This window comes from Pseudorasbora parva, chromosome 5 (assembly GCF_024679245.1).
Source record: "Pseudorasbora parva isolate DD20220531a chromosome 5, ASM2467924v1, whole genome shotgun sequence".
Lineage (NCBI taxonomy): Eukaryota > Metazoa > Chordata > Actinopteri > Cypriniformes > Gobionidae > Pseudorasbora > Pseudorasbora parva.
In genome coordinates, this window is record NC_090176.1 from 5635257 (window position 1) to 5652712 (window position 17456).

The following is a 17456-nucleotide window of genomic DNA, read 5'->3' on the forward strand; positions in this document are numbered from 1 at the left end:
CTCGTACCACTCCAGAGGACCTCACTCCCAAACCCACGCTTCCTTTACCCAGGGTCCTACAGCTAATGAGGGGCCAGACAGACACAGTGAGAGAAAGGCAGGACTGGAGAGAGGAGGTCCCTGGAGAGGAGAACAGGAGCAGAGAAGCCCCCTGAATGATAATCGTAGATTAGTGTCTCTTAGATCCAAAATTCAAGACAGCGCTAGTTAAAGAATGATCATGTGGAAGGGTGTTTGAGTCTACAGAAACATAAAGAAGACACATTTTAGAGTCAAAAGCTATTTTAAGCCCTTTATTTTGCATAAGTGTTATGAGTTAAGACAGTTTTAGGATAGCACAGTATACATTTATACAGTATACAAGTCCCAGTTTTTAAAAAAAATGCATGAATATCGATGCCTTCATGACACCAAGCACACGTTTAAAGCATGACATTTAGTTTCACATTATGCAACACTTTCAAACATTAGTTGAATATAGATAATCTGATCTGTGTGAGGAGAACATTAACCTTTATACTGGACTTAATGCTTCCACTAAACAATCACCAAAACACAGATATGATGAGTTCACAAAAATGAGTTCTTGGTGTGAGAAGTTTTCTTCGTTTTATTCAAGAACAGCTAACTCCCACATCTTCGTTGTGGCCACAGTTATGAACTCCTAATCCTCCATGTGGACAGTCAAAAATGCTCCTCTCATTTCCGGTACATGCCAAATTGTCCAGCCAGATGTTTCCAGTTCCTGCAGCAGATACACAGCAGATTGTCCTGAGTGGGTTTTGGAAACCATTGCATGTATACCATGAACTATTAACTAAAAGCCCTTAAACATGGACAGATACATCACCTGCACCGTCCGTGTAAACCTGGGTGGCCCTCTGGAAGCCCAGCATCTTGCACACCACCAAACCATCCTTAGTGTCAAATTCGTCATCACACACCGTTCCCCAGACATTATTATGCAACACCTCGACTCTTCCACGGGTGGAGCTTCCCACTAAACGAACACCTAAAGACAAATAAACATACATGAGACACTCTGTTGGACTGTCTCCAGCTGCAGTATATAGCAATATATATAGTGCTTAGCTAGTTTTATTAGCTACATGTTTATACACTATATTGCCAAAAGCTTTGGGATGCCTGCCTTTACATGCACATGAACTTTAATGCTGTCCCATATTTAATCCGTCGGGTTTAATATGGAGTCGGCCCACCCTTTGCAGCTCTAACAGCTTCAGCCCTTCTGGGAAGGCTTTCCTCAAGGTTTAGGAGTGTGTTTATGGGAATTTTTGACCATTCTTCTAGAAGCGCATTAGTGTGGTCAAGAACTGATATTGGATGAGAAGGCCTGGCTCTTAGTCTCCGTTCTAATTCTTCCCAAAGGTGTTCTCATCTGAAGGCCACAGAAGTTTGGAGGTCTGGAGCTCTTGACTCTGCAGAAAGTTGGCGGCGTCAGCGCACTGTGACCCTCAGCATGCTCGGACCCCGGTCTGTAATTTGACACACTTCGTGGCTGAGTTGCTGTTGTTCCCAATGGCTTCCTCTTTGTTATAATCCCACTAACAGTTGAGCGTGGAATATTTAGTAGTGAGGAAATGTCAGGAATGGAGTTAATGCACAGGGGTCAGCCTATCACGGCCCCACGCTTGAGTTCACTGAGCTCCTGAGAGCGACCCATTCTTACACTAATGTGTGTAGAAGCGTCTGCAGGCCGAGAGCTTGATTTTATACACCTTTGGTCATGGAAGTGATTGAACACCTAAATTCAATGATTTGGAGGAGCGTCCCAATACTTTTGGCAATATAGTGTGTCATGCTAAAGTGACTGTTATTTTGTAGAGTAGAACCTATAAAAACCCAACAATACAAGAATCTCTGAGATTTGAATATATGTTAATGCTAGCTATGTTTTCATTCAACTATTTTTATTTTAATTTTGGGTTATTGCATTAAAAAAAAGGTAACCATCGGACCAATGGCATTGCAGCATCTCAAATGTTTGATTGGTGGTTCTGGGTCAAAGTCTGTCATCAGAATTATTTGATTTAATTCCCTCCAGAAGCATCTCACACGATTGGGTTCCCAAACACCAGCATCCAAATGCAATAGAACATGACAGCGTTTATTGCATTTAATCTGCCATTCTGAGACACTACTCATTTACAATGGAGGGAAAACAAGCCTGATTGTAACAACTTCCATTTTTATTACAGATATTTTGTTCCAGTTTCCAAGGAAGTGACGGTTTTGTTCTCTTGAACACATTGAATAGAAACAATGTTTTATTCACAAATGTTTTATGCCATATTCCAATTTTGCAAGTTAAATTCACAACTTTGGATAGAAACAAAGCTAGTAACACACAGTAGTACAGACAGATGGATAAGTAGTTATGGAAATTACCACACGCAGAACCGCATGCACCCTTGGGTCCTACATCTCCTTTCGCACCCTTCTGACCTGTTTCAGACCATCATACATGTACATACAATCAATTCACTCTCAAAATAATACCATAGATTTTGTGCACTCACAGATATCATGGATATGCCTAAAATAAGCCAAAACATACCTTGAACTCCACTTTGCCCTAGGAGACAGAGAAAGGAGAGTAAGAGGAAAGAACAAAAGTCAAGAAATGGACAACGATGAATGTTGCCTTCTTGTCATTAATAAACTCACCTGAATCACCTTTACTGCCCTTTTCTCCATTCAGACCCCGAGAACCTGGGATACCTACATAAAACATCAAACTCAGATGATGGCTGCATGATATAAACCCAATGTTTATCATCTGTTTTCTTGTTTGTCTTTATTTACCTGGCAAGCCTCTATCTCCCTTTTGACCCTGTGGACCTGGTGGCCCTGAAAACAATTATTTGCCCCAAATTATTGACAACAACATATTTCACTTTTATGTGCATGTGTTCTTAGCACTCATACAATACCTGGAATACCAAGGCCATTGCTTCCCTTTGGTCCAGGTGACCCTTTATCTCCAGATCGTCCTTGCAGGCCAGAAGGTCCCTGTGGACCAGGACGACCTAAAAGACCAACCATATGTTTGGGCACAAATGACTGGAAATTATGAAACTTCATAGGTGTACAATTCTGTCTTAAAACAAAGACACGTTTACAGGGTACCAGGAATATACAATGAGTACTTGCAAAGAAGAACTTTTGTTTTGTTTGGGGTTAGTTGCCTGTAATTATGCATAATTTATAGTTATTACTATAGTAACAACATGTAACATATGTAACAATGACACTGTAAAATCAAGTGTTATAATTAGTGGTATCAAATCTCTGAAAGTTTTGTTACCGGGCCATGAATACTCAATTGTAGCAACAAAAAAAAAGAAATTTTAACCATGGTATCTTTACAATCACAGAAACGTGTGCAAATTACCACAAGATGCCGAGAACAGAAGTACCAGCTTTGTGTGAATAAACGCATGTGCTTAAATACATCATCCATTCTGATTAAGTCACGAGGAAGGAGGGAGTTCAATAGACAAAGGAAGCCTTTGGACCCCCTTTACTGATTGGATCATCTCAAAGATAGGGCGTCAGCCAATCCCAATCTATAAAAATAGAGTCTAAACAATGACTCTTTGCTCTCTCTCTCTCTCTCTCTCTCTCTCTCTCTCTCTCTCTCTCTCTCTCTCTCTCTCTCTCTCTCTCTCTCTCTCTCTCTCTCTCTCTCTCTCTCTCTCTCTCATTCTTTCTCCTTTTATATTGTTCGTTAAGTGTGATTTTTCCCTGTATGTTGTTTGTTTTACTACTTGTATATGCATATTTACCTTGTATGAAATTGTAGTTTTGTATACTTTAGTTGTTTATTAAAACCCAATTATTTCATTGAAGTGAATCTGTATTATTTTGCTCATAGATTTGAAGTCAATGATGATGTAAGATCTAAGCTACAAATCAAGCTTGATTTTCTTGTTACTATTTCAGTAATACAAATTGTACAAACCTGTGAAAGATTATTTGTCCTGATCAAACAGATTAATGTTTCTTTAAGTTTGTAAGATTGATATTCGATGAAGAAATCTAATTTTCCACTCGCAAGACGAGAGGAAAATTTGGATGACTGAAATCGATTTGGATTAGGGGTTGAACGATTTCCGATTTTTTAAAGTCGACATTTATGTGATGAATGTCGAGTCGACGTCGACTAGTCGCTGATGACATCATTAATGAACAAATAAGCCTGAACCTCGAGCTAAGACGCAAACTTGGGTCTTCTTGTGCCCAGGACAGCGATGGCATATGACACTTCTGTATCAGTTCTTTTGTCTTATGGTCGTGATATTTCTCACAGATTTCTGCTCGTTCTGAATAAGATGCAGATAAAGTAGCACAATAAAGATTACATGTTTATGAATGCATTAGTGAGTGATTGCATGTGAATTAATTCTACCTGACAGCGTCTCTCCACTAATAGTGAAGCTGTGAGTATTTTATTGATAAATCACAGAACAGTGTTGACAAATATTTCTGCGCTACTGAATGGTTTTGTGTGAGGCGCGCGCAATCTCTGCGTGATGTGCGATTGGCTATGTGTGTGCGATGCAATGCAGCACGCAGTTTAGCGCGATGATTAACTTACGTGCATAGGAACCGCGCATTCTCCTGATAAATTTTGAGCATCTATATGGTATAATCAAACATGTCTTGTGGAGAGCTCACGGAGTATGCATTTATCTGTCATTTTTAACTGTTCAGAACAGAGCCTGCGTGTCAGGAAATTGTTCATCCTGTTGCACCTTCTATAGGCCAGCGACTAGTCGAAGTCAAGCTTAAAGCGTCATGACAGAGCATTAAGTTCGACTAGTCGATTAGTCGACTAGCCGGTGCAGCCCCAAATTTAGATAAAGGTTACTTTTACATGATTAAAAGTCCTGTTATAAGTAAATATTGTTATGTACAACAAGCAAATCATATTCATAGACTCCATTTGAATTAATTATTCCCCTAAACTCATTGTTGATACACAATAATCATTTCAGATAAACCAGTGCACACCAGATTTTATGACAGTTGTCATAAATCTGGCTATTGCTGTATAAATGTCCTCCTGGGAAGTTTGTATTTATAAGTTAGGAAGTCGTGTTTATGGCGTCAGGTGGTTCAAGTCACTTTGGTCAGAGCAAGATGGCGATATACCTTGCTCTGATATTGCTGGCCTTCCAGCATGCACTATCAAACCCTTGCAACTAATCCAGAATGCAGCGGCGAGAGTGGTCTTTAACGAGCCAAAGAAATGTCACGCCTCTCTTCATCAGACTGCACTGGTTGTCAGTGGCTGCTCGCATCAAATTCAAGGCACTGGTTCTCGCCTACAAAGCAAACACTGGCTCTGCACCAATATATAGTGCCTTGCGAAAGTATTCGGCACCCTTGAACTTTGCGAACTTTTGCCACATTTCAGGCTTCAAACATAAAGATATAAAACTGTATTTTTTTGTGAAGAATCAAAAACAAGTGGGACACAATCATGAAGTGGAATGAAATTTATTGGATATTTCAAACTTTTTTAACAAATCAAAAACTGAAAAATTGGGCGTGCAAAATTATTCGGCCCCTTTACTTTCAGTGCAGCAAACTCTCTCCAGAAGTTCAGTGAGGATCTCTGAATGATCCAATGTTGACCTAACTGACTAATGATGATAAATATACTCCACCTGTGTGTAATCAAGTCTCCGTATAAATGCACCTGCACTGTGATAGTCTCAGAGGTCCGTTTAAAGTGCAGAGAGCATCATGAAGAACAAGGAACTAACCAGGCAGGTCCGAGATACTGTTGTGGAGAAATTTAAAGCCGGATTTGTATACAAAAAGATTTCCCAAGGTTTAAACATCCCAAGGAGCACTGTGCAAGCGATAATATTGAAATGGAAGGAGTATCAGACCACTGCAAATCTACCAAGACTTGGCCGTCCCTCTAAATTTTCAGCCCATACAAGGAGAAGACTGATCAAAGATGCAGCCAAGAGGCCCATGATCACTCTGGATGAACTGCAGAGATCTACAGCTGAGGTGGGAGACTCTGTCCATAGGACAACAATAAGTGTTGTTTAAAGTTTGCCACAAGCCACCTGGGAGACACACCAAACATGTGGAAGAAGGTGCTCTGGTCAGATGAAACCAAAATTGAACTTTTTGGCAACAATGCAAAACGTTATGTTTGGCGTAAAAGCAACACAGCTCATCACCCTGAACACACCATCCCCACTGTCAAACATTGGTGGGGGCAGCATCGTGGTTTGGGCCTGCTTTTCTTCAGCAGGGACAGGGAAGATGGTTAAAATTGATGGGAAGATAGTTGGAGTTAAATACAGGACCATTCTGGAAGAAAACCTGATGGAGTCTGCAAATGACCTGAGACTAGAACGGAGATTTGTCTTCCAACAAGACAATGAACCAAAACATAAAGCAAAATCTACAATGGAATGGTTCAAAAATAAAAATATCCAGATGTTAGAATGGCCAAAGCCCCGTTTCCACCAAAATTACCCGGAACAATTTGTACCAGGAACTTTTTTACAGGAACTTTTCTCCCCCCCAGACCTGCAACTGTCTGCGTTTCGACCGCGATCTAAAGTTCCGAGAAGATTAGGCAAATTAGTCCGGTGATGTAGGACTGCGCGCGACTGCTCCTCCAAGTCAGTGACGGACAGTAATTTTTGTGTGTACCGATTGAAAGATTTAGTGGACTGTTTACATGAGACGTTATCTAAACCGATCTGGTGTTTACATGTGATGACTTTCAATCGCAATCATTTTGTCACATGCAGTTTGTCTGCCGCATCAAAAATGTCAACGTTGTTTTCTCCAGCAGCTGGAATGTGTTAACTGTAGCCATAGCAACTCTTAACGGACACCAGGACTAATACAGTATATAAGCTATTTATTTGTTGTAAAGTGTAATAATCATCTCAGAAAAAAAAAATTCTTCTGTCAGGCGCAGAGTTAAAGTAAAAACTGCCTGGGGCAATATACGCTGTGTCATTACTCCAACATTATCTTCATAACTTACGAAATAAAAAGTTTACCCCTCAGAAAAATTAACTTTCCTCTCGTCAACATGAGCACGGTGCACGCTGTCACGTCATGTAAGGACGTGCACTTAAAAGTAATCGGTCAGGTCGTTTACATGGTTAAAAAAATAATAATAACGAGTATGGAAGAAATTCAAGCTGTGCTGCTTTTGCTGGTTATGGATAGGTTTACTAAAGAGGAAATTAACAACGACAGAAAAGAGCACTAATATGCAGATTCAGCAGCATATTCAGAAAGCTTGTAAAGCTAGATTTAAAATGACAATGTATATTTTTATCAGCTATTATGGACATTGCACGTGAGATGGCTAAGACGAACGCACGCCATCAGACAGAGAGCAAGTCTGATATTTACTGAACGTAGACCGAACCTCGCAAAAGACTTTTAAAAATGCCGGTTGAACCAATCAGCATGTTCAGCGCCCAAGTCCCGCCCTCGAAAGTTCCTGAGCTTTGAAAAAGTACTACCTCGCGAGCAGGGCCGTTTGGAGGGGGAAATATTTACCCGGAACTTCATTTAGACCCTGGTTCCTGCGGTCTAAACACACCGAGTACCACCCAAAGTTCCTGGTTCCTGGGTAAAGTTCCTGTGGTGGAAACGGGGCTCAAGTCAAAGTCCAGACCTGAATCCAAACGAGAATCTGTGGAAAGAACTGAAAACTGCTGTTCACAAATGCTCTCCATCCAACCTCAGTGAGCTCGAGTTGTTCTGCAAGGAGGAATAGGCAAAAATTTCAGACTCTCGATTTGCAAAACTGATAGAGACATACCCCAAGTGACTTACAGCTGTAAACGCAGCAAAAGGTGGCGCTACAAAGTATTAACTTAAGGGGGCCGAATATTTTTGCACACCCAATTTTTCAGTTTTTGATTTGTTAAAAAAGTTTGAAATATCCAATAAATTTCGTTCCACTTCATCATTGTCCCACTTGTTGTTGATTCTTCGCAAAAAATTACAGTTTTTTATCTTTATGTTTGAAGCCTGAAATGTGGCAAAAGGTCGCAAAGTTCAAGGGGGCCGAATACTTTCGCAAAGCACCCAGACTCGCTTGTACAGACTTACACACCCTCTTGCGTTCTGTGAGTGAACGGCGCAAAGTTCAAGTGGTTCCATCCCAAAGGGGCATGAAATCGCTCTCACAGACATTTTCCTGGACCGTTTCCACCTGGTGGAATGACCCGCCGATCTCAATTCGTGCTGCAGAGTCTGTAGCCATTTTTAAAAAACATTTTTAGACACATCTTTTCCAATTGCACCTGGCCAATAAAGACTAGCACTCAATGAGCCAATCAAATTTTCTGTTTGTTTGTTTTTCAAAAAAAATTAAAAGAAATAAAAAACGTTTGTGTACTGTGCTAGATTAACTGAGAATTCTTACAGCTCTTTCAGGTTGTTGGCCTTGTTTGTTTCGTTGCTTCTATTGCCCTCCCCTTTTTGTAAGTCACTTTGGATAAAAGCATCTGCTAAATGATTAAATGTAAATGTAAATATACCCTTTATTAATTGACAACACAAAATACAGCAAGGTTTTTAAACTCTCCTTCTAGGAATCAAAGAACTCTGGGCTCAAAGACAATCCTGAGCTTCCCACTCATATTTACATGGCATTAATGTGCGTTCAACTCATAAATACAATCTTTCCGACATGACTTGAGCGCAACATATGTTCATAATTATAACGGAGAGATTGACAATTTGGCAAATGAGGTCAGCCCCTTCTAAAAAGCATGAAGTTAGTCTGGGTAATGATCTGAGCTATAGTGTTGTATTGTTTCTGTACACAAGCTTTCTTACCACTTACACCTGAAGGCCCCTGTTCTCCTCGCTCACCCCTGGGACCTGGGTCTCCTTTAGGCCCTGATGAAGAAAGATTTCAAGTACAAGGTGTCAAACAGTGCCAAATGTAGAACAGTCAAATATGGCAATGGCTGAGATTTAAGTTTAATGGTGTTTAATAAGGGAAGCATCACTATTACTACTGGTCAGACTATATAGATTAAAGTGGTTTCACTTTTGCACAACTGCACTGCAATGTAAAAAAAAACAATTATTGATTTATTTTCTTCTTGTTATTTTTAGTAGTAGAAATAATAATACTCTAGACATCTATTAAACCATTTGATTCAGATTAGTCTTTCAAGCAGTACCTGGATTTCCACGGGCCCCTGGTATTCCTGGCAAACCGGTCTTTCCAACGGCACCTGGACGACCATCATTCCCAGGTAAACCTTGTGTGCACAGAGCAGTAGTCATTTAAACAGTAGTAAAACTCTTACCACATGGAAAAAATGTGCAAGGCATTTCCACACCACATATTTTCTGTTTTATTACGGTATGTATTATTAAGGTGGCCTTTGATCATAATAATCAGGCACCTTGTATTCCCCTCTCTCCTGGATCCCCTTTCGGGCCTGAAACACCTGGAGACAGAAATAAATAAAGTCAGGGAGAGATGTGGATCTGCTTTACACTGTTCAATATGTTTCAGAGATGTGTGAAAGCGAGGAGGCAATTACCAGGTACACCCGGGATGCCAGCCGGACCCATTTGCCCAACCAAACCTGGCAATCCTCTCTGTCCTTTTTCTCCTAGAGCTCCAGGCACCCCCTTTTCACCTGAAAGAGTTATAAAAAAATTAACAAAGAGCACAATACTTACACATGCTTTTCAAGGGTGTGCACACTATACACATATGCATACAAATTCAAGCAGATGCACAAAAATACACTAACCTGGTGCGCCAGTGTCTCCTTTCTGTCCTGGCCTCCCTTCTATTCCACGAGGACCTGATGCAGAATAAATATGGAGTATAAATAATGACTGCACAAAGCTGTGACATCGAAATGACAAAAATAGCATTCACACGCACATCACAGAAGGTCAAAATACCAGAGCAAAGGATCAAATGACTGTTTTAGTTCAGTTCAGTGTAAAGTCTGTTGTGACCAGCAGGGGAAGCTAAAAACACACAGATTGTGAAGGAACATGCAGAAAGTGATCGGCTCTATTCTGGTCACTGAGCTCTACTGCTGAATCCCAAAGATGAGACCAATCAAAACCAGCCCCTTTTTCACCCCTATAATCAGGGGACATGATCTCAGAGATTTGGGTGCCTCACAGATATTTTGTATCCCTCTGGATTCTAGCTAGTAAGAGCTGTGCAGGTAAAAACCTCACTCCTCTGCCCTGCCATGCTGATTGACACTGGTTTGAATCCGGTGAAATGCGAGTAGGATCAGTTCCCTTTCAGTCAGTACACTACGAGACTGGGCGTCTCAGCACTCTGCCTGAGTAAAACTCCTCTCTAAAAGAGCTGCATTCGGCGGTGCTGCCTCCCTCGCATGTATCAGCATTGCCTGAGTCTGATCCGGAGCTGACAGCCATGCTAATCCGAACGCTCGCGGCTGGATGATTGGTATCTGGGGGCGGCCCGTGCTGAGCGCGCCCGCCGGCTGGCAGTGCCTTTTTTCCAGGGGGTGCATAAAGAGGTCTCGAGGTTGTGGAAGTCCCCGTTGCCTTTCCGCGATAATTTGGCGCCCGTTTCCGCCTTCACGGCGCTCGATAGCACTGCGGTTACAGGGTACACTGGGGTTCCCCCCGTGGAGGCTTCTGTTGTGATGCAACTGCGTCCTCAGAGCTCCCCAGCGTGGTGCGGCGACTCAAAGCACCCATCCGAGGCCTGTAGGTTCTCGTCCTCAGTAGTGGGCAGGGCCTATAGTGCAGCGGGCTGGGCCGCGTCTGCCCTGCATGCTTTGGCCATTCTTCAGGATTTTCAGGCCATGATGCTCAGAGACATGCACAAGTGCAGTGCTGACCCTGCTTTTGTGCATGAGCTGCGCGCGGTTGCTGACCTCGTCCTACAGGTGACGAAAGCGCAGGCCCTTGGTCAGGTGATGTTCACTTGTGTGGTCCAGGAGCGCCATCTATGGCTTTGCCTGGCTGAGATGTGTGAGTCAGATAGGACACGCTTCCTAAACGCTCCCATCTCCCATGCTGGGCTATTCGGTGGGGCGGTTGGGGACTGCGCCCAACAGTTCTCAGCCTCACTGAGACGGATAGAGGCTATTAAACACATCCTGCCCCGGCGGCCCGCTGCTGCTTCCGTTTTGTCGCCGGCCCAGGTGCCTCATTCCGCTCCCCGTCGAGGCCGCCCTCCTGCCCCTCCTGCTCGGCCACAGCAACAGCCTTCACCTGAGCCAAAGCGCAGAGGGGCCTGCAGGAGGGCCGCCCAGCTTGTCGCCGCCCAAAGCCGGCTAAGCAGCAGGCTAAGCAGAGGTGGCTAAGCAGCAGGTTAAATCGAGTCCACCCTCGGAGGTGAACTCGGTTCTCTCCAAGGAGATGGTGACAGGACCGCTCCTTCCCCCGGAGGAGGGTCGGGGGAGAATCTTTTGTTTACAATCACCCAACCCGCTGCTGGCCCACAAAAAGGGGCTGGCAGTACCCTTTTGATGGTTAACCCCTTACCTGTCATCTCCCGATTTGGCAAATGGAGCATTTAGACATACTCATAGTAAAGACAGCTGCTTGTACGGTATTCTGAATATACACATAACCAATATATAATTACTCAGAATTACTCAGACAGTTATACATATAGAGATATACAGGTCCTTGTCAAAAGAAATGCATATTGTGATAGTTAATTATTTTCCATAAAGTAATGATAAAAATTAAACTTTCATATATTTTAGATTCATTGCACACCAACTGAAATATTTCAGGTCTTTTATTGTTTTAATACGGATGATTTTGGCATACAGCTCATGAAAACCCAAAAGTCCCATCTCAAAAATTTTGCATATTTCATCCGACCAATAAAATAAAAGTTTTCTTAATACAAAAAAAGTCAACCTTAAAATAGTTATGTCCAGTTATGCACTCAATACTTGGTCGGGAATCCTTTTGCAGAAATGACTGCTTCAATGCGGCGTGGCATGGAGGCAATAAGCCTGTGGCACTGCTGAGGTGTTCTGGAGGCCTAGGATGCTTAGATAGCCGCCTTAAGCTCAGGATGCTTAGATAGCCGCCTTAAGCTCATCCAGTGTTGGGTCTTGCGTCTCTCAACTTTCTCTTCACAATATCCCACAGATTCTCTATGGGGTTCAGGTCAGGAGAGTTGGCAGGCCAATTGAGCACAGTAATGCCATGGTTAGTAAACCATTTACCAGTGGTTTGGCACTGTGAGCCTGATAGCTAGCTGCATTGACCCTGCCCTTGATAAAACACAGTGGACCAACACCAGCAGCTGACATGGCACCCCAGACCATCACTGGCTGTGGGTACTTGACACTGGACTTGGGCATTTTGGCATTTCCTTCTCCCCAATCTTCCTCCAGACTCTGGCACCTTGATTTCCTGAATGACATGCAAAATTTGCTTTCATCCAAAAGTGGCTTGACCTTGGGAATGCGGTAGCTGTAGCCCATTTTCTGCACACGCCTGTGCACGGTGTCTCTGGATGTTTCTACTCCAGACTCAGTCCACTGCTTCCGCAGGTCCCCCAAAGTCTGGAATCGGTCCTTCTCCACAATCTTCCTCAGGGTCCGGTAACCTCTTTTCGTTGTGCAGTGTTTTTTGCCACACTTTTTCCTTCCCACAGACTTCCCACTTAGGTGCCTTAATACAGCACTCTGGGAACAGCCTATTCATTCAGAAACGTCTTTCTGTGTCTTACCCTCTCACTTGAGGGTGTCAGTGATGGCCTTCTGGACAGCAGTCAGGTCGGCAGTCTTACCCATGATTGCGGTTTTGAGTAATGAACCAGGCTGGGAGTTTTTTAAAAGCCTCAGGAATCTTTTGCAGGTGTTTAGAGTTTATTAGTTGATTCAGATGATTAGGTTAATAGCTCGTTTAGAGAACCTTTTCATGATATGCTAATTTTTTTAGATTTTTAGCATTTTTAGATTTTTAGAATTTTGGGTTTTCATGAGGTGTATGCCAAAATCATCAGTATTAAAACAATAAAAGACCTGAAATATTTCAGTTGGTGTGCAATGAATCTAAAATATATGAAAGTTAAATTTTATGGAAAATAATGAACTTTATCACAATGTGCTATTTTTTTTAGAAGGACCTGTATAGGCTAAAACAGTGTTTCTCAAACTTTTTCAGCCCAAGGACCAATATATCTTCCAATTTTTTTCTGAGGACCACCTACAGAATCCCACTCTAACGCCCCCAAAAACCAACAAAATAGGAAGGATAAGCTACATTTAAGTTTAATATGCAACTGTTTCAAGTCAAAAACTAATTATTCAAACACAAATGCAATGATATGACCAGAAATTATTATATACATTTTTATTTAATTTGAAAAAGTAAATGTGAAATGAGTTGCAGCTTAATATGAACAACAAACTGCACATGTGGAAGAAAAAAAACTGCAATTAAACATACTGTAACAGCCTAGGTCCCACTTAATGCCATTCCAAAGAGCCATTAGTTTAAAACTGAGGTGCTGGGTATAGGAAGTCTATGGTTGTGTAACTATGGTTGTGCAACAATAAAATGCTGAAAAGAATGTTCCCCTTAAGGCCCTTTCACACTGGACGTGATTTTGACGCGCAAATAACTTGCACGATGATTTTATTTTTTGGTCAGCTGTTTGTGTAATGAGCGCTTCCACACCGAACGCGAATGTGCTGCGGCGAAAAAACGGCATTTATTTTTTTCGTTTCAGTTTTGATTTTTTTTTTTTTACTCTAGCGGCGTCAAAAACGGCTTCAACCAATCACATACAAGGAAACAAAGGTGACGAAATGTCAAGTTGATGTCGTGAGCTATTCACTCAACATTAACCATTGCCAGGTATGGCATCTCATGAGATTACAGCTGTAGGTCTAGTCAAAGCTGTGCATCTGCAGCTGTGTTTACTACTGTGTTTACAGACAGCAATAACCTAAGTTAACTTTTTATATATCGTTTTTTTTTTTTTTACCTTATGTCCGCGATTATGGAAAGTGAATGTGCTGCCATCAGTATGTCTGTGGCACTTAAATGTTTACATTGTGACTGAACTGGAAACAGACCGGATGGATTGGTTCCTGAAGAGCGCGGTTTGTCTCGTCAGATGCGCTGCTGTCTCGGGATGAGATCCTCAAATCGTCCCACAGACTTAAGAAAGTACTAAAGTGCAGAACCGGCCATGATAAAGATTTAGCTCCTGTACATGATTAGCATACTCCCCTTCAGACTCTCTGTCCTTCAAGACTGGGTTTCACCCGAAACCGTCTTTTAAATAAAATGAAAAGCTCATCTTCACTGTCCGTGTTTTCTCAGCTGACGCAGCAAATGTTTTGGAATGTTGGAGCTCTGAACGTTGCAAACTCGTGTCGCGGCTGATGTGAATGGCTTTGACGCAAAGTATTCGCATGCGTTACGCGTCCGGTGTGAAAGGGCCTTTAATGTCCAATATCACTGAAATTACTGGGATTTTACACATGAAACAAAAACTAGTACATTACAAAACTAATAGATCTGTGGATTTTAGATCCATTTTTACGTTATTAAAACAGAATAGCAAGAACTGTTTCGCAAGTACATTAAAAATCTACTTAAATAAGTCACGATTTTATAAACACTTGCCTAGTTTAGGTAATCTTTTCGCGGACCACTAGGGGTCGATGGCGGACCACTAGTGGTCCGCAGACCACACTTTAAGAATTACTGGGCTAAAACATAAAAATAAAAAATTTAAATATTTTAAATATTTTTCTTCATGTATAAAAATATTATGTAAATGTAGTATAAGGACTTATAACTACAACTAAATTGAAGGCACAAGTGTGGTCATGCTTTATTTAAAATCTGAGGCTGTTTTGTCCTAAACTATGGATTTCATGAAACATTTTCTAAGACCATGTCTGGATTTTTTTTTTTTTTATCAAATAAGTTTGTTGGCCTGAATACACGTTTGCAGTACTTTTTCTAATGTCTGGTGAGGAGACCAGCTCAATTAATGCTACAATGTGCTCACTCGACGACCGTTTCACACTTTTGAATGTCTGAGACGTAATCCTCATTATCCTTTTGTTATGAATCTTTTGTTTTTTTAACAGCCATTATTCAAATCCATTATAACATGTATGCCTGTCTAAATTACCCATCGACAGCACAGTATTTCATTTAGTACTCCACATTAGCTTGTCTTTCTAAAAATAAAAATGAAAACTAAACTAAAAGCACATTATGTGAATTATTGTATTCTAACCAAAAGGTGTATCAGAGCTTCAGTTAGCATTAAGCCACATAACACAAATTAAAACATTAAAATTACACCTTCATTCTTTATCTCACTTTAGACCACCATCGAGTGTTTTTATTAGTTTCCTGTCGTGATATAATGGGGATTTTATTCGAATGGTGATGTTAAAACAAGTTTTAGTTATCATTTTATATGGAGCTAATCGCTACACCTGTTAGCAGTCATAATGTAAACTTCCATTATTGATATAAAATAGCTGATATCACATGACAAATCACACAAAAACCTTATTCCATAGTTATAGTGTGTTTATTAGCTTCTTAGTTCACTCATAGAAATGAAGAATAGACTCGTTCTTCACAGAACCAGAATAAGGAAATGTCCATACAGGAGAAGCGCTTCATGCGAGGGTGGTGTTGAGCAATATCATAAGATTTGACAGATCAGAGAGCAAATGAACGCCTGATGACTGATATATGATGCATATCATTAGCAGGAGACCCATAGAGAGCTAAGTGCATGTTTCAACTCTTTTATATTGAATAATTCAGTGAGAAATGAATAGAAATGGTATTCTGTATGACAAAATATTTTGCAAACATGTGATAATATGTCAATATCTCTCCAAATATAAGTACTTTTGAACTAAGAGCTAAACTAAAAGCTGTTCTTTGCGATCTCTGTGAACACAAATGAACCAGTGCAGACGAGAGAAAATGAACGTGCGTGTGAAAATCTATTCAAAATATCGTTCATAATGGATCGTTAATAATGCACTCCTGACATAAATTAAGAAATGAATGTCACTGCATCCCAGTTTTATCATAAACAGTAATCAAATATTGAAGCTGGAGTCTTTAATCTTTCTGATGATACTGAGTTTGTCCAGATAAAGTAATAGTGTGTGATGTTTAATGAGCAGTGAATGTTAAACAATAGTAATCTGAGGCCATATACGATCTTTGAAACGCATGGGGTTAAAGAAAGAACTGAATCATTCACCTCCGGGCCCCAAGAGGGCACGACTGGCAGTGTGTGTCGCCTCAGTGCCTCGCCACTCTCGGTCCCCTCTGTCGCCAGCCCCCTCCCTGGTCTCCACTGGCAGGGCGCAGAACACAACCCCACCCACTATCTGGGCCGCTTCCATACCTCCCGGGTCTGGGCCGGTCGTTCCGCTTCACTGCCCCATGCCGGGTACGCCTGTGGCTCGCATGATCCACTTTGTTCAGTTTTTGGGGGCCTGGCTAACGCTCCCCAAGCTGTCCAACTGGCTCGCCCGCACCATCAGGATCTCCTCCCCGCTTCCGGGGAGTCCGCTATACGTTGATGGGTGGCAATGCTCCTGTCCTGCGTGCAGAGATCGACACCCTACTGGCGAAGGGTGCCATCGAGATCGTCCCTCCGGCCGAGATGAAGTCCAGCTTCTACAGCCCTTACTTTATTGTACCCAAGAAAGGCAGTGGGTTACGGCCAATCCTGGACCTGCGCATTTTGAACCGAACCTTACACAGGCTGTTTTTCAAGATGTTGACAGCCAAACGCATTTTCGAATGCGCTCGTCCATGCGATTTGTTTCGGCCTGCCGCCAAACCTTCACCTCATGGAGGAACCTCCAGTTTCTACGGGTGGGAATTCCCTTAGAACGAGTTTCCAGGCATGTTGTGGTGTCCACGAATGCCTCTGCCACAGGCTGGGGTGCCATGTGCAATGGTGTGGCATATCGATTGCCTCGAGTTGCTGGCCGTACGTCTTGCCCTGCACCGCTTCCGAGCCCTGCTCAAGGACAGGCACGTACTGGTCCGGTCAGACAACACGGCAACAGTAGCGTACATCAAACGCCAACGTGGTCTACACTCCCGCTCTTGTTATGGAGTCAAAAGCATCTGAGGTCGCTTCGTGCCATTTATGTGCCCGGGGAACTGAACCGTACGGCCGACAAGCTGTCGTAGTTTCAGCCTCCGCCGGGGGAACGGCAGCTCCATCCCCAAGCGGTTCAGCTGATGTGGGACCAGTTCGGCGACACACAGATAGATCTGTTTGCCTCCCACGACTCCTCCCATTGCCGCTGGTACTATTCCATGAACGAGGGGACCCTTGGCACGGATGCACCAGTGCACAGCTGGCCACAGGGCCTACGCAAATATGCGTTTCCCCCAGTGAGCCTTCTCGCACAGCTCCT

At 42.3% G+C, this 17456-nt stretch overlaps 1 protein-coding gene across 3 annotated transcripts in view; it reads right to left on the reverse strand.

Moving 5' to 3' along the window:
- Positions 1-380: 380 nt before the first annotated feature.
- The window catches only part of LOC137074982 (macrophage receptor MARCO-like), a 39462-nt gene continuing 22386 nt past the window's right edge, over positions 381-17456 (reverse strand). For 2 of the 3 annotated variants that reach the window (XM_067443096.1, XM_067443095.1), the window contains 12 exons: positions 9807-9860; positions 9591-9689; positions 9450-9494; positions 9222-9302; positions 8869-8931; positions 2955-3050; positions 2827-2871; positions 2689-2742; positions 2579-2596; positions 2410-2466; positions 851-1012; positions 381-745 (listed from right to left, as the gene is read on the reverse strand). In XM_067443096.1, coding sequence (XP_067299197.1) covers positions 615-745; positions 851-1012; positions 2410-2466; positions 2579-2596; positions 2689-2742; positions 2827-2871; positions 2955-3050; positions 8869-8931; positions 9222-9302; positions 9450-9494; positions 9591-9689; positions 9807-9860 — 905 coding nt within the window. In that variant the 3' untranslated portion in view covers positions 381-614. The remainder of the gene's footprint in view (positions 746-850; positions 1013-2409; positions 2467-2578; positions 2597-2688; positions 2743-2826; positions 2872-2954; positions 3051-8868; positions 8932-9221; positions 9303-9449; positions 9495-9590; positions 9690-9806; positions 9861-17456) is intronic. The other variant, XM_067443097.1, reaches the window with a different exon arrangement.